General features: G+C 36.7%; 1 protein-coding gene across 13 annotated transcripts in view; it reads left to right on the forward strand.

Annotated features, from left to right (window-relative positions):
* LOC110463716 (titin-like) overlaps positions 1–18,698 on the forward strand; it is a 116,583-nt gene that overhangs the window by 55,179 nt on the left and 42,706 nt on the right. For 10 of the 13 annotated variants that reach the window (XM_021518521.1, XM_021518526.1, XM_021518529.1 and 7 more), the window contains exons 2-3: positions 5,613–5,816; positions 14,137–14,380. In XM_021518521.1, the coding sequence (XP_021374196.1) occupies positions 5,613–5,816; positions 14,137–14,380 (448 nt within the window). Of the gene's footprint in view, positions 1–2,445; positions 2,465–5,612; positions 5,817–13,767; positions 14,061–14,136; positions 14,381–18,698 lie in introns of those variants that run through there. The other 3 variants (XM_021518527.1, XM_021518522.1, XM_021518534.1) reach the window with 3 other exon arrangements.

Below are 18,698 nucleotides of genomic sequence, written 5' to 3' on the forward strand. Positions count from 1 at the left end.
TAAGTGAAGTTTTAAATTGATGATATTTCATAATTTCTAATCTGAAAATATAATATTAATGTACGGGTATTCAAAATAATCACACGTGGATTAATACACACACAAATATACTCATATTTCTCAGTAAAACAAAAGTGCTTTGAAAAGTTGATACAAGTATCCTTACAGGGATGTAATTTTCTGTCATTATATGGTTCTGTATTTGGACCCGTATTTTGATTGGCTCTGTATAGTTTGCAGTTAAAAAACCAGGTATTTACAATTTTCCCTTGAATTTTTAAGCACAAGGAAGCAAAGATGGAGTGATATAATATCAATCAGGAAATTGAACCATTGAAATGTACAGGGAAATTCCTTGTATGGAGGATACCAATTCGTTGTTTCTTAAGGTAGATGGTCTGACAGCACTCTGTGGTGAATCTCTAGTAACGAAGAGTTCCAAATACCTTAAGCCTGATTCATTTCAGGGAATAGAGGGGAAGTGTAGATTAGACATGGAATGCATTTAAAACATTAAACTGAAAAGTGATGATAATTTTTCTGAAGAATTATGTAAGTTTGTGTTGGTTTTATGGGGTTCAACATCCTACTATACTAGCTATGGTGTGTAACATGTGCATGTATGTGTCCTGGAGGATATTAAATATTAAATATTAACTTTATTTATTTAAGAACAATTATGAAAAAAGTTATTTCAACTTATATTAATCACTCTTGTTAGCCCGGATGTTAGCTAAAGGGGGGTCTTAGTGTGGGAGGAAACCGGAGTACCTGGAAAAAACCCACGTGGTGGGGAGGTGACCCCAACCTTTTCACGTTTGATTGGGGAATCGAACCCCGGCCGCCTTGGTGAAAGACAAGTGCACTATGTACTACACCACCGGACCACCCTACTGGAGGATATAAGTTGATGTATATGCCTCCTTGTGATAATGTGGATCTGACGCCGACTTTAAGAGTGCTACCTCACTTATATACTATACTGAAGGCCCCCGGCCAGCACTGTATTCCAACTCTGTCGTACCTACTTTATAAATGTCGATAACTTTGTGTGGTGTCAGACTTCACATTGTACACTTAGTCTGCACGGATCAGGTACCCCTGATACATACCTGTAAATACAGAAGCTAGCTTATCTAAAATGTATCCCAAGTTCATTAATAATTCATCCGATACATTATACAGGTAAATCTATAAATACCTGAAGCTGCACTTTTACCTGTGCTTGAAAGCTCCTAGATCAGTTCTTGATTGGTTGTAAGATGTTACATAAAGTGTTTTGTTAACTTTTAAAAGTCTTGGTACTAAATAGATGTTAATATGGAAATTTGAATAATCTATCTTGATTATTGGTAGACAAGTCAACTCCATTTTAAATCCTGCCCGAGTCCTTTTAACCCTTTCACCACTGTAGACCATATTGGACTCATCCAAATAAATGTATGGTAGAGTCTACTAAAGTTACCTAGTGTTGAAAGGGTTAAAAGACGGGTAAAGTTGAATTATAACGGTTGCTGATCCAAGATAAAAACATGAATTTTCCTATAGGTGAACACCAAGTTTCTTATTTGGTCAAATACGGTATATGGTTTGTTAATGATATATTTATTAATTGTCCTAGTTAAACATTGGTAATTTTATTTGATTAAACTGCACATAGGGTATGTTACAGTGGTGGTTCAAGATTTTTTTGGGGGGCTTCAGAAAAAAAATAAAAAAATGAGAATATTCTTTAAAAATGATGTATTTTCACTATTTTCCTCAATTTTCCTCCACATGGAACCCCCNTTGTTATCTGCTGTTAGCTTCCTTCATGGGGCAAAATATTTTTCTAAAAAATTTGTTGATTGCATTCAAAGTTCTATTTCTTCTTTTTTTTACTTATGAAAAATGTTGCCTTAAAAAAAGAAAAACAAATGGAAACAAGAAATTGATCAAACAAAATGTATGGAATACTTTCTATTTTACCACTGACCAAGCATTGTTTAAATGGCATAACAGACATTTGACTAAGATAATTAAAATGTATGATTTAATGTTAGCCATCTGTTGGTTTACATTGTCACCTGACATGGTGAGAGGTATCTGTTGAGATGTTTTTATAAGTGCGGAGTAGGGGACAATGTCACACCTGATGTTCCTTTTGTCTTGGCTAACAAGTGCTCAGATATACCTGTAATTAAGAAAAAGGTGATCTAGCTAAGATAGTAACTCAGTGTCAACCAGCTGGTGTCCAGACTTAAGGCTGAGTGGCTCCAGGGGTCAAAGTTTACATGTATATATATATATTTGAAATTATTTACAGTATATTTATATCAAAACTTCAGTACAAACACACGTGGTACTACGTGTCGACTACCTGTACATATCAGACAGATAAATATTGGGTGAGGCACGATGACCTAATACAGAGTTTTTCTTTGCGTATCGGAGAGGTCGAAGACTTGTCGTAACTAGGAAACAGGTAGGAATACTTATCACCAACGCCGGAGATCATTTTGATTGTAAAAACGTTTATCATTGCATTAGTGACCGTTTTGTGGCTTCGCGATTCCCCCCGGAAGGTTTGGTAGGTATAACATGTGGTATTTTATCAAACGTACCTATCAGCTGATGAATGTAAGCAGTGTTATACAAGATTAGTTAAGTAAATAAACATTTTTTCCTGTTTAACTGTATTCAAGGACAGAATTCACCTGTGTGTGCATGTAATTAGAAACTGCACACCTGCAGCAATGTTGACGCAAGGTAAACATGAAGGTGCATACAAATATACTGCAGCCTATCTTTATTCCTGTACCTTAATATACAGTATAAACATCAAACTTTGTTATACTGCCATCAACCTATCTTAACACAGCTGTATACCTTAATATACATTATAAACATTAAACCTTGTTATACTGCCATCAACCTATCTTAACACAGCTGTACCTTAATATACATTATAAACATTAAACCTTGTTATACTGCCACATTATAAACATTAAACCTTGTTATACTGCCACCAATCATCTAGCAAATTGAAGGCAATTATTATAAAGGGATTTGACAATTCATTGAAAAAGGGATTATGAAAAAACTCAAGTGGGACCTTGAAGTTTGTTTCAGGGAAGCAAGGTGGCAAATGAAACGAAGAGTATTCTGTAATAAATATGTTCAGGTTTTCACTGTACCTAGATGCTGCGACAAAACAGAGTTTTATTTCAATTCTTAACTTAACTTCCTAAACTTATAGAGTCCCAGCACTTTGAGTTGTATCTGCAACGTTAACGAAGAAGTCTATTTGTGCAGTTTTGATCAGAGTTTCTAAACCATGTTTGCTAGACCAAAGTCTTATATAAACAAAAGAAATATGTATACATATTATAAATTATTATTTATTTTTTCAAAAGATCTCTTTAGAAATATAAACATTTCCATATTTTGTCTGATGCAGTTCAATTTGAATCCTAGAACAAGCAAACTTAATTTGTTCCAAGTTCTCATTCAGACAAAATCACGATTTCAAATTTCATATGGACCCATATTACGCCCGTTGGTGCCGTTAAAAGAGAAAACTGCCAATAATGCTATTGTTTCCTCTAATATACTTTCTGTTTTGACAGTTACTCAGTATTTATTGAATAAAAATGGAGATTGCCATTTTGAATTTTCAAATGAAAAGTTTAGAAAAAATATTTATTACATGTATTTCAAAATATCAATCATAATTTAATAGTAGCATTTTGGCCTCATGATATTATTGATATTCAAACTGATACAGAAACTGATATTTAAATCATTCTGTCATTTGGTATCCTTTTATAATCTGTGCAAAAATTATATAACTGCATATATAAATGTATACATGTGTATTTTGACTATTTCATGAAGATGGATGGAGGTACTAACTGATGGGGAGGGGTTTTGATGTGCATTTACATGTAGCCACTTACGACATTAAATTGGGGCAAAACTTTGAGGATGCAGGATTTGATATATAAACTGTTTTGTAGTGTTTAGCATACAAACTGCTTAAGGTATACATTATCCAGTGGAGTGGAAGTGCTCAGGCGACTTCGTATCCAAATGTATTGTTAGCTTGAAATGCTTGAAATGGATTTTATAAAGTCTATATGTATAAAACAAGCTTACCAGTCTGATATTGCAAGTAATTGAATATTCAGAATGCTGTTAATCTAGATTAAGAAACCTGGTAATTTTACGATTCACAATCATGAATGGGTCAAATCCTCTCAAATGTTAGAACAAATAAAAAATTTTGAACAGCATATTTACACTGTCATGAAGTAATTATCTATTGTAAGGATTTTAAATGTATACAAATATAGCATCATTTTCTACTATAAAAACACCTGTTTACCACAAAATCATGTGTATTAAAACTGAAACGTTTATTTCACATGTATTCAAAACATTATTGTAGATAAGCCCTCCATTAAATTCTGGTTTCAGAAAAGAAAATGCCAACTTAAATTTTCTGAATGACGTCACTGAAACTTATATACATAAATGTTGATAACGACATTTCAGAGTTTAAGTAATTACGTGTAAATAAAGGTTTTAGGTTATCAGTCTTAAATTAAATTTGGTAGCTGTACTGAGGCCTGTCTTGAAACTGAACCTTAAAGATCCTATTTTCTGGTCATATTAGCCAGGTGACGGGGTCAATTAATATAATAAAGACAAGTTTGGATAGCTAGCTTATGGAGCAGACCTCAGGTCTACAAACCTTATATAAGGAAAACGTTATAGTGACGTTATGGAAAATTGTCCTAACTGAAAAGATTGAGTTTCCACAGCTCCAATAATATTTTCCTATGGAAAAACATAATTTACTTTAGGAATGTTTTAAAATGGGACCAGGTCTGAATTACAAAGGTTTCAGATTATTGAAGATTTGAGTAAGACACAACTCATAATGATAAAGGATGCTCAACACTTGAGAACGGTTACAACTCATATTCTTTGAAGATGAGCAAAACTTCTAATCTACAAACAATAATATGTTGATGTAATGGTTTCCGTACCTGTAACGTTCGTTACATATTTGTCAGCCAGTTGTAAGTTGACTGTACCTGTAACAGTTGGGGTATTGTTTATTGTGAGGGTGTGTGAATTAACACTATTTCTCTTATCTCGGAAGTGTGTGCTTCTGTAATGCCTCCTGAAGTGCCTTGTTTAGCTTTGTATAGGAATTATATCTTAATCTGTACAACTATCTGGGGAATCAAGGGGAACAACTCTTCAGGTGTTAGCTAGTTCATTATCCTCACATATTAACATCATATGATACTGAATTTCTTAAATTCTTTGTTCGTCGGCAACAATCTGATTGCAATTTCAGGTTAATAATTTGTAATATTTATGTTTTTGAAAGTTTTGCAAACTGTCACAATAAATTAAAGTGTGATAGCATGGTCAGGTAATTTTGTTTCATTCGTTGTTGTATATATCTTTTCCAACTTTCTAATTCCCCTAAAATAACCATCTTTGTATATATCATTTTATGTATCTTTTAAGTATCTTGCCTCTATTCATCCATCCTGACTGAACTCTGTAGACTAAGGGGAGATCACTCTAACATTGTGGTGTTTTTTCTATCACAGCAGGGCCATGAGTGCCAAGACAAGTAGGAAGGAGTTTAGCCCGAAGCAGTTCATGAAACAGCCACAGAACAACGGCAATGTGCCCATCACATACCCTCCCGAACCCCCAGACGATGAGAACATGAATGAGATCGTCAGTGATGATGTTGACCTTGCTGTCATTATGCCGGATGGCAAGGTCAAGCACGTCACTGTAAACTCCAAGTAAGTGTATGTTGCAAATTCAAATTCTTCATAATAGCTAAGTGCTCATTCTCTGAGTAAGCTTTTATGATGAGGAAAGTATTAAGTTGTGCTGATTGAAATTATTTTATAATATTGTAAACGAGATGTCAATTGCATAATTTTGCTGGTAAAGTTAATACCTATAAAACTAAATTAATTTTTAGGAAATGTTTATGTCATATGTTTTCAAAATCGAAATGTTTGTTAATATGAATTCATGGCATGTTTGTTTACTTATAAGTTGCTATGTGTATGTTGGCCTGTTGTGCTTGAAATGTTTATATGTATATCTCAGATCATTCATGTTAAATCATTTTAACCTATTTGAGCACCTAATTGGAAATGTGATAACTAATTAGCCGCTCACTTACCGCCTGGCCATTGTTATCTGTGACCCTTTCACCAGCTAATGACTGGAGCAGGCTCTGCCCCCTGGGGGAACCAGCAGGACTAATAGCTAAGATAGATCACTGCAGGTGATTTATACAGCAGACCAGCTCCTGTATCAGTTAGTGATACTGAGTGGTCAGGTATGGGCTGCTAACGGAAGTCTGGTTAGCTTGCAACATACAAAATTACACAGCAGAATGAAGTACTTAAGCTGAACAAACATTCTAACCCAGGTCCGTTCTGAGTAAATGAAACCTTCAAGGGTGTGCTGGAGTGTTAGTTCGTTCAGGTTTAGGTTTTTAGTGGAAGTCTGGTTAGCATACAACATACAAAACATACAAAATTACACAGCGGACTGAGGTACTTAAACTGTGGGTAAATGAAAAAGGGTGTTCTGGAGCAGTAGTATGGTCAGGTATACAAAGGCTTTTAATGGAAGTCTGGTTAGCATACTGCTCACAAATATACACAGCAGACTGAGATACATTAAGTGAACGAAACATCCCATCTTAGGTCTGTTCTGTAGGAGCAGTGTGGTCAACATTCTAACAGGTTACGAATCAAACACTATCATTAAGCTGACTAAACATCATAGCCCCAGAAACCTAAAGCTGCTATCCACAGGAGAAGCTGTGGTCAAGTGTACCAACTAAAAGGCATTGTCAGCTTGCTTCACACTTTAAACCTGACACACATATGATAAATTGACGCAATGAAGTGACTAAACTTTAGAACTGAAAGTCTGTTGCCATCATCAATCAGGCTATGTGTAACATTTGGCCATATGTTGTATGTAAGTTTTTCCAGTGGAAATTAGAGTTTCTGTTATACATAACAATATGTAACTGTTGCTATCACTTAGTGTGAAGGTGTATGTTAGGCCATGCCAAAATTTAAAAGGTTTCCCCTGAACCCCTGAACATGGTTTGTGTTTGGCCAGACTAAGCAGGCCTGTGACAGTGTCATGCTGAACTTTATCCCTTTCTTTGGACATTATTAGAATTAAGGCCAGACAAACAAAACTGTATGTTCTACATGATGTGTTCATATGAGGATCCAGCAAAACAAAATGGTCTATCAGCTTATACACGAGAAATAAAAGGCCAGACAATCAAATATTTATACTACATGTTTAATTCCCCTGTGTTGCATGTTTATAATGAGTAAGGCAAGGCAAGCAAGTGTTTTACATGCTTAGAGTTGTACCAGCAAAACAATCATTTAATAATACTACAACATAATATAGGGCAAGTGAAATAAATATCAGTTTTACAAAATCCACTGTAGAGTAACCAGCAGGATTCTCTATCATTCCGGTAAGAAAACCTGGGTGATTAAATTTCACCAGGGTTTTATCTCGGCTATATTCATAGCCTGATTACATTCCAGAGATTTTCAACATCCTTGAAATATTTTCCATAAAATAGATAATATCAGTATGAAATAAGATGTAGAAAGCAGTTCAGCTTGAAATATTATTAATAGGGTTGCCAGATTTTGTAAAGGTCCTGCAACGCAAACTGTCGATCCCTGTAATATAAATTGAAGACTCTGTACAAACATGCGACAGGAATGACAGTTGTGTTCTTCCACCGAGGATTGAACCAGCAAACTCAATTTCCCCCGTTCAACTTGAGCTAAAAAGAAATTCCTTCTAGCGTTGATCAAGGAGAGGACCACGAAGATGACTGTAATCCTATGTACATTTAAAGTCTGCCAAAAATGTATGCCAGTACTAGGTGGCTGCAATGTAATAGTGGTTAATTAAGTCATTCACCCCTGAAGTTTCATAATGAACTATTCCAACCTTTGTATTGGAAGAGTTCAAATGTGTCTTCAGGTGTGAATGAGTTAAGGCGTCGGACTATGATCACTAACCCTCCACCACTGGGTCACAGGTTGAAACCTACGTGGGCCAGTTGCCAGGTACTGTCCGCAGGTCGGTGTTTTTTCTCCAAGTACTCCAGTTTTCCTCTATCAGCAAAACCTAGCTGCCTTGTCCTTAAATGATCATAGCTGTTAATAGGATGTAACACACAAACAACCCACATGTCAGTACCAGTCTTGTTCCTGTTCACTAGTAAATGCCTGTCCTGTTAGACACAACATGTTGGCCTCCAGATATAAAGGCACTATGTATACATATGCACCAGTACCAACTTATACTATTATACCCTGCTGTTTCTGGTCTCTATCTGTACATTATCATAATTACAGATCATGTTTTTATGGTGGATGGTACTGCTAACAAGACACCTTCATAACTAGTTGGTGTTGTATACCGTCTATAGACCCTGTAGTATCAAATTGGCTGTATTGGATTAGGTGAGGTCACCAGGGATTGGGAAAATCATTCTTTTCGGCATGGCCAATTCATTTGTTTATCCACTATATATAAAAATCGTGAAATTTTCTAATTATATTTCTTAAATTTCTTAGAATATCTTTCAAGATTGGATAAATATCACTGTGCATGGAACCTTTTGTCTTAATGTTTAACTTTGAAAACTATTAGCTGTAAGTTTTGTACTAAATGGTTACTTACCGTATCTCAAATTATGATATTGTCACCCCTCACTTCTTTTTCTAATGCAATGTTTACAGTATTTAAAGTTTTATATTTTGTAAGAATTTAACAAAAAAACTGGATACCAGCAGCATAAATGACATCAATAGGTTTGCATGGAGACCATGTATGCTATCAAAATAATGAAAGTGCCAAGCCTTTTACTGTTCCCCACTAGCTGCAACACTGATTTCCTTAACTGTATGATAGAAGTAATTTATCATTGCTTATATGTAAATTATTCTGAAAATGAAATTTATTCATTAGACTATGGAGTAAAAAGTAATAAGGTTTTTCCTCACGATGAGTGCATGAGAATCCTGTTACAAGCACAAGACAGATAAGCTATATGTATACCTAGACTGTCCCAGTTAAATCTTCCGATGTCATGGTGAGCGGTTTGAAGTAGAATAAACATGAAGTAATTTACGATAAATTTTGATGAGAGTAATTCCCTTTTCAACTTCCTTATGATAATTAAAACTCCTGTGAGGTGATATTTTTGTAATTTCTGGACAATGAGAAGGCACTTGTTAATCACTGATCAACCTTTTCACCCATTCTAACCCCTAAAACCGCATTTTAATCTTACCATATCAAAGACTGGACAAGTCCATTTTAAATATGTAGGGGTGAATGAGTTAGGTTGTGTGCCATCTCTTCCAAATGCAGGCATTTGGTTGTTATTTTCCTCTCTAGTTTATGTAAGATTTCCTCAATAATAAACAGCAAATCTCATCAATACCCAGAAAATGTCACACTTTCACTATAAGGGGAGATTACTCCTGCATCCTTATTTGAGTCATGGTTGTGTGAAATCCTTTAAGTATAAAAAGAAAATTATAGTCCAAAGGTAAAAAAATAATCTTATTTTTGTTTGTTTGGCCAATCATTTAAGTACTTGGGTTTAGTTGCAATCCTTATACTTATTAATTAATTTGATAATATAATTTCAATATTTATGTAAACTGTAATAACCATCAGGTTCGTTTTTCAAAGTTCCCTGATGATAATTAGCATTCATTTGATCCCATAAAAAATCTGTACATTTTAGCTTCCCCATTAATGGACTGTCCTCTGTAATTTGTCAGTGTACTCTGTTCTCCAGTCATTTATAGCCATTTGATGCCACCCAGATGTTGCCTATTAGAGAGGAAGATAATCTGTGTTGGTGACAAAGGTTATATGTGTTACAGAGACTTAGGCGTGTCGATAGGGACTACCTATATTAGGAACTCTTGGTTACTTCATTATTGTGTTTTATATGTTAGGCTTGACAGAAAATCTTGACTGGACCTTTATGTGGATTCGACACCTTATAGTCGAAGGTGCTTCATATTTGATTCCAGTATTGATTGCACTGATTTGGACTGACAGTTATGGCTATCAGTAGACTAACAGTCCTGACTATTTGTGGACTGCCTGTCTTAACTATCAATGGACTGCCTGTCTTAACTATCAATGGACTGACAGTTATGGCTATCAGTAGACTAACAGTCCTGACTATTTGTGGACTGCCTGTCTTAACTATCAATGGACTGCCTGTCTTAACTATCAATGGACTGACAGTTATGGCTATCAGTAGACTAACAGTCCTGACTATTTGTGGACTGCCTGTCTTAACTATCAATGGACTGCCTGTCTTAACTATCAATGGACTGACAGTTATGGCTATCAGTAGACTAACAGTCCTGACTATTTGTGGACTGCCTGTCTTAACTATCAATGGACTGCCTGTCTTAACTATCAATGGACTACCAGTTTTGACTATCAATGGACTGGATAGTCGGGTGGTGTAGTGGGTAGCGCACTTGCGTTTCATCAAGGCGGCCGTGTTCGATTCCCCATTCAGACATGAGGAGGTATGGGTCATCTGCCTGACCATGCTGGGTTTTCTTGGGGTACTCCAGTTTCCTCCAACATTAAGACCCCCCCCGCACTAACATCCAGGTCAACAAGAATAAATAATATCAGTTGTAAAAACTTAGTTCATAATTGTTGTAAAATAAATAAAGTTTATGTGTGATAGATAGATATTGATAGATGGTCTATGGACTGAAAATCTTGTACAGTCAGCACTCACATGAATTGATTCCTATCCTTTATTGCTTGATGCAGTATCTGTTGGATGATCAATATTCAATTAGTATTAATAATTACGTGTCAAAGAGTTAAGTCAATATTTGGAGTCGATAAATTGCAATAGACAAGACAATATGTCGAGTTCATTATAATAGTAAATAGTGTCACCACTGGTAACATACCTTGGTCTATAAATCTTGATTTAATAAGTTCATGTTATAGATATAGGATGTCAACTTTATTCAGGAGTCTTGAGTCAATATTCCACAGGTTAATTTTGTTCAGTCCAGTCCAGCTTTTCTAGACTGCCATATTTCACACACACCCGTTCACCACAGGAATGCCTGCCTCACTTGTCAACATTTCTATACACAAAAGGCAACTTACATTGTATAACCCAATATCCATTATCAAAAAGTGATGAAATACTATAGAAAAATACCTTGATGAAATTTCAGTAGTGAGATGACCAATATTCATTTATACTGGTTACATTTCCTTGTTCTAAACATTTTAATTTTATCAAATTTTGTGAAAATGAATCGAAACTTTAAAATAAAAGCATGAATTTGAACGATACACCAAGTGGTTATAGGCGTCTGACATCCTGCTACCACTAGCCATCCACCGCTGGGTCGCGGGTTCGTGACATACGTGGGGCAGTCGGCCCTAGGTACTGGTCGTATGTCGATGGTTCATATATCCGGGAACTCCGGCTTTTCCTCCATCACCAAAACCCTGGCTCATCATTAAATGACCATAGCTGTTGACAGGACGTAAAACACAAACAAACAAACACAAATCGAACTAATTTGATTGGAGTATCAATGGCATTTATCTTAATTGTCTCACCCTAGCAACGCCACCTGTACAAATCTTTATTGATTAGGATTGACACCAGCACAGCTGTCATTGTACATGTGTGGGCTGCAACAATCACCAAACCAGACCTATATTTACTCAAGCAGATACAAAGACTGTTTAAAAATTCATTTGTCTATTATTGTTGTGACAGGTGGATTATTGACTGTTCTGAAACAGACTATAAATAGTTGTAAAATATACAGTAGATAACAGTGGATTATAGTCATTTTCCAAGTACTGGATGCTTCTTTTTGAAGATCTGTCTATACAAATTACATTTATAAAAAAAAAATGTTTTTTTGTATATATATATTTGACATAATCATGACAGCAGAATATTAAATGGGTGGAAAAACATGAATTAATAGAAAAAATATTTATTAAATGGAGGCTACTTTTCATCTATCCCTTTTCATTTTAGGAATAATGACTGATAAAAAATGTATAATTAAAGAATAAATTGTTTGACTGGTCTAGTTTTAGTCAATACATATTTTTATAGGAACACTGACTACGGAAAATGAGTAGTTGATGAATAATATGTGTTCTTGCAGTTGAAGCCTATTAACTTGAAGATATAAAAGTTTAAAAATAAATTTTCTTTCATTCTTTAAACCAAATTAAGAAAAACAATTCTTTTGTAAAATTTCATAGTTAAGCCCCCATATGAAAAATTCCCTGAGCAATAACATGGACATTTTATAGAAGGCTACATAAAGCTCCCTGTTTATACAGCTCCTACCCTCTTTAGACCCTCAAAAGAGTGATATATACATTGTATCACCTTTAACATTCATCCCTGGAGTATTTTTGCTGGATCTTCAAGAATTTTTGGTCATTGGTCAAGAGTGGTAAAGGCTGAGCTGGGTGACTGTCAGTAACCAGTTAGCTCAACTGGTGTGTGTCCATTTAGAGTATGGAGCCCTGGGTTCGAATCCATACCTGGCTCTGTTGTATCTTGTAACCAACCCCTGTTTCATGTTGTGTATTTTCTCAAGGGGATACCCAAACCTAAATTGTAAATAGTGTTGTCATCGGGGGCAAAGACTTACAAAAACAGAAATGTGTGTAGCAAGAATAGGTCAGGTGACTGCTGGTGACCAGGTAGATCAGTTAGTTAAAACACCCATCTGTAGTACATAGGTCCCGAGTTCAAACTCTGGTCTGGCCACATTGCATTTTCCCTCTCCACACAAGACCAGTGAGTGGAGCCGTCATACTCAATTATATCAAAGTTTTACTTTATCTACATACAATGTACATACTAAACATGTCGCAATGTTTCAAAACTGACTGGTCTCATTGTCAAGCTATGACTGACATCATTCTGGAATCTTAAATAGATTTTATTTTATTTTAGGTCCTTAAATTAATAGTAAATAACAACTCATGGGTTGCAAGCATTCAAAGATGTCGAGATGAGGGCTTAACTCATTCACCCCTACATATTTATAAATTGGACTTGCCCTGTCTATGATTTGGTATGGTTCAAATGTAACTTTAGGGGTGAATAGGTTAATGATGTCCTGAGACCTCGGAGGCTCAGAAACACCTCAGAAATTCAATGATTTACACAAGAAATTTAGATACTAGGGTCATAATACCGCTTCAGTCTTCTGATGAAGTAAAAGCCATAATAATTAAAACTAGATGTTGAGGTCAAGCCTCATCCCTCTTACAAAGTATACATGCAAACATTATTAATAATTAACACTAGTATCAATAATGACTGTGTCCATCTTCAGAGGGCTTGGGTGTTTCGTACATGCAAGCATTATTATTAATAATGATTGCGTACATCTTTAAAAGGCTTGGGGGTTTATTGCGCCTCTACTATCAATAATTCTTGCATACATCACCAATGGTGTTGAGGATTTCAGAGACCCTGGAGTATATAGGTTTGCACGTGTTCATATACCATAGAGTTGAAGATTCGCTGCATGAGCCCCTGCAGAAACCATCATGAATACACACTAACATAAACAATGGTGTATAGTATTCCATACGGTGGTAAGCTATTCTACACACAGGCAGGTCATGTGACTAGCAGAGTGTATACAGTACAACAGCAATGTTTCACTACCACAGAACTCCTTCACATTACCTGTAGGATTGTCAAATGTGCCGACCTACCTTCAGCAGCCTAAACTGACCCATCAGGGACTCCGTCTGGCCCCTAGGGACCCAGTTTTGACCACAGAAGTCTTAATGTGGAATCTGTGTGGATAATTGTGTAAACAGAAATCATGTTCAGGCGGAAAAAGAAACAGGTGCCTTTGACAGGTGTAAATGGGACTAACAATACTGTAGTGAATGGAAAGGTATGTCAATTGTTAAATTTATATGTCATAATGTCACCCTTATCAAATTTCTTTTTTTTTATTTCTCGCCTTTCAGCATTCCTATGCTCGACCTGCTGGTCAATTTAGCAGCGTCCAGTCGACTGAATCCGTCGGGGTTTACCATCGTCCTGCTGTCGGAAGAAACGGGCAAAGCCAAAGATTACAAACCTAATCAAACTATTGGATCTTTATGTGTTAAAAGCAGTGAAAGTTCTAATCGTGGAAAACGTGCTACTCTTGAGTTAAAGTCCAAAAAGTTGGATAAAAAATCATCAGCTAAACAGAGTCAACCTTTCGAGGTAAGGTATCTTTTGACAAACCTGTAATATCGTTACCTCTGGTCACTCTTATGGTCTAAGTTATATTTACTGGGGTCAGATTTAACAAAGAGTGACTAGTGAGAGTAGTACTACAATGCCTCGACATGGTGTATTAGAAATGGGTGCAGGTATACCTTGTACAGGTAAATGTGTACTTAACAAATGTATTATAATATATTATAATGTAGAATAACATAATTACACCTAACGAAATACCTGTCACCTTATCACAATGTCCAACAGGTAGGATATAAATAATGTATAATTGATGTGGAATTTACGTTACAGTTTGTCAGTTTTAATTTAGACACTTTGTCTTCTAACTGAATTTTTATTTTGCGGTGTGTCGGAGATTGATCATTTGTGTAGACATGAATTTTTCCTGATGTGTATAATTAATGATCTTTGTCCGTAATGTTATATATACTGGGCTAAACCTTACAACACTAAACGGTCCACATGTATATAGAGGCCTACATGTTCGACTCACTGTCTCTGACCTTAAAGGAAGGATGTATGAAAGGGCCGGTTTCCAAAACGGCCCCTTCTCTGATTCAAATTTCCTGTTGGTGGTGCATTGCCCATGCCGTTGTGGTCACAAATCTATAAAGTATAAAGATTTAGGTCACTTGGTTTGTTTTTTATGGCTCCTCAAAGTTGTACCTTTCAGAAGCTGTCTAAGTGTTGATAAAATGTGCATGTTATGTAAAATATTAATGAAAATCTAATCAAATGATGGTCACCGTAAAGAATACATTCATGGCATGATTGTGACAAAAAATCATGTTTCCATCGCGCCATTTGGCTGTTTTATGGAAGAAACAATCTCAAAAATGCCATTTTCGATGATAACATTTTAGACACAAAAACTGTGTTTTTTAGAGAATACACCCTTTTATGGGCGTTGGATGCAAACCAATTTTTATCCTATTAAACAGTACGTAATATGCTATTGATGAGAGGAAAAATCATCAAAATGTAAGTGGTGGAACATTTTCAAATGTTGGGTTGAATTAGCCTATGGTTGAATTGCCGATTTTCGACTTTCTTTAGATAATTAACAAAAAAACGAGAGTATTTGCTCGGTATGTTGAGAATATGTACACAGATATGAAAAAAAGTGAGAGAAACACTTTTTCATAAAAAAAATCCAAGATGGCTACTTCACAAGTCCCCGTGGTTGAAGACATTGGCTGACAAATAGACAGAACAACAAACAAAACGTGTTCCTTATGATTTTGGTTGGTTTTCGCATTTACGGGAGTGTTCATAGCTACGGGCGATTGTATAATACCTATATTTATAAGTTTGGTTAGTCACATGGTAACGGGGATCTTTCATATCGAGCCCCAAACATACTTTCGACATATGCACTCCGTTGCCGCATGGAAAACTATTTCAAGTTTTGTCGGAATTTCTTTACCTGTGGTTGTAATGGTCGAGGGTTTTCCAGCGTCCTGTAATACCCAAGGTAGTACAAGATACTGGAGATGTGCGCACACATTCCCATCGTTCTCTCTCCAACTGGGCACTGGCAGTAGTAGTCCTTTATTGGGGCCTCAACATCGGGTGAAACGGTGAACCGTATCCAAACGTTATATTTCGTTTGGCTTTTGTGTCGAGAATGTATTTGACATCGGAGAAGGTCTGGGGAGTGCTGGTAAAGCCACACCTCATAGTCTCCGTCATCACTTAAATGTTCGGCGATGTAACCAGGAGCCAGAGATATCTGATACGTTCCACACGTAATGGTTCTCAAGTAATCAAGATCGAGACGGGGAAACAGTACGGAAGATGCATCCATCTTGACAAACTCGGACCTTGCCCGTCTAGATAGATCCGGATCTGTCTTGACTCTCTGAGCTAAACCATTCGGTGTTGTCAAACGGTCCTTCATACGTTCAGCCATTAGCCTATCTTTGGCATCTCTCTCTGGAGATCTCTGGTAGATCGGTCCTCTAATACCATTCAGACAGGCTGTGACGGTTCGAAGCAAAGCCTCGATGACATTGATAAAGCTGTTAGACACCAATTGCGTTCGGAAGAACGTCCAGTGTTTCAGACGACCATGATAGGATTCCACAATCCACCTCGATTTGGTGATAGTTCTGTCAAGATTTGCTTGGACGTCAGAATGTTGACTTTGACCGGGTTTCAGGTATGACGGCATGCTAGCATTGAGGCCAGAGGCTTCGAGAACTGGTAGGACATCTCTAAAACCTCGGTCAACGACAACGTTGTCGTCTGGTTGTAGCCAAGTAACTAGCTTGTCCATGACTTTTTTTGTAATTGTAGCATCATTTTCGCTGCCAGTGAATGGTCCTACTGTGTCCAGAATGTAGCCATCTGGTAAGGCGATGCTCATGAATTTGAGATAGTTTCTCTTCTTCTGGCCACAGTAGGACATTCTCTGGAGCTTGTGGTCGGAGCTTTTCTGGATATAAATATAGGTGCCATCTAATATGGCAGTGGCTTTATCTCCAAAAAATGCTTCTGAAAAGACAGTATTGTGCCCGAGCAACTGTTCTCTTGTCAAGTGATCCGGACCTAGAAATTGTGGGACTATCGATGTGTCTAATGCCTGTACTATGGAGTGGAAAGTTTTGGACACACTTGACTTGGAAATTCCAAAAAGAGAAGAACACTGACTCCAGGAAATGTCGGTTTTCAGTTTTACCCAGAACAGTAATAGAGCATCGTGTGTAGTCTTGGTATATATACCAGATGAAAGATATGGGGAACAGTGCGAGTGGATTTCGAGGAACTGATCTTTGGACCAACCTGTCCAGGCCATGCATGCCGAGTCATCAAGAGAAGAAAAGCTTATTGTAAACGCAGACTGGTTCTGTGAAAGGACGTGCGACACCTCTAGGAGGTCATTAATGATTTCGGACGATTTTGATGGTAACTGAGATTCCAAGGAACCTCTACCATCAAGGACAACCTCTGTAGACGGATCTAAGTCGTTACCAATAAGGTGAATGGAGCAGACGCGGGATGAGGTGGGACACCACAGTTTGTGTGAATAGATCAGGTGATGTCTTGCACGTTTTGGTAAGACTGATGATTTTGTTCCATTTCTTGCAAAGGTAACAAGACAGAGACAGCATTTTTTGTGTGAAGATGATCCATTCAAAAGATCATGAAGGGTCAGCAACGGCAGGATATGGGACGGGGAGTCGTCTTCTTCCTCTATTTCCTGGTTCTGCTCGGGTTCAGGTTCAGGCTGATTTTTGTTCCGAAGATACTTCATGTAGCACTTCTGGCAAATAAGTGCTTGTTCCTTTGCTGACATCAATCCTTGTTGCACCAGCGTATCTAGGAGCCATTTATATTGTGGACTATTTACATTGCGTGCACTTCTGTTCTTATTGCCACTACGTTTCTTGAAGTATACTTGACACCCTTCTCCAACACATTTACCCTCCATCTTGAAACAATAACGATTGGTTTATGAAGCGTCGATAAAGTAACAAAATAGCAAGCCACCGATGATTGCTGTAAACAGCTAATACTTAGTAGTTTGGTACAATTATGCGAAAATGTGTGATAAATAACGAACAACTAATTACACAAAATAACAAGACAATATAATAAATCACATTCAATACCTCCAAGAAGCGCAGAATTGATTGATTACTTAGAACAAAATAAAGTATTTCATATGGATAATCTATCTATTCGATGTGGCGTGGTCGGCAGGCACAAAGAAAGTGAGACAAGTCAGGGTCCCAACCCTGACAGAGCCACAACGCTTTGGAGATGGGACAATAAAACAAGGAAAGTGAGACAAGAATAGCTAGCGTCGAGTCAATGATTCCGTAAACGTATAGACAAAGACAAGAAGATACGGATAAATGTACAAGGCCACACGATCAGAAAATTCAGAAGAGGACAACTTGAGATAGAACAGTATTCATGTATCAGGGTGTCCTCAGTGTAAATCTTTATATCGATACTGTTTATTTAGTCGTTACACATCATAAAACTGTCATGAAAATATCCGCTCTGATATTCAATATAAAAGTTTGTATATAATAAGCTATATAATAGGGTTTCAGACAAGGTTGTTACTCATTTCCCCTTTTCTTTCAATTTACAACCACATTCAGGCGGCGATATGAGAACGTTCCACCACATGGAATTAGCTGATTTTTGGTACACATATGAAACAAGTAAAGCTCTATCCGATTTTCTGATGGAAATTTGCATCCAAAACTATATAACGGGAGAAAATTGCAATTTTATGGCATTTTTCTTCATAATTGTGTCTCTGCAAGTGCATTTTCATCCGAGA

Source organism: Mizuhopecten yessoensis, unplaced genomic scaffold, assembly GCF_002113885.1.
Source record: "Mizuhopecten yessoensis strain PY_sf001 unplaced genomic scaffold, ASM211388v2 scaffold10921, whole genome shotgun sequence".
NCBI classification, from domain to species: domain Eukaryota; kingdom Metazoa; phylum Mollusca; class Bivalvia; order Pectinida; family Pectinidae; genus Mizuhopecten; species Mizuhopecten yessoensis.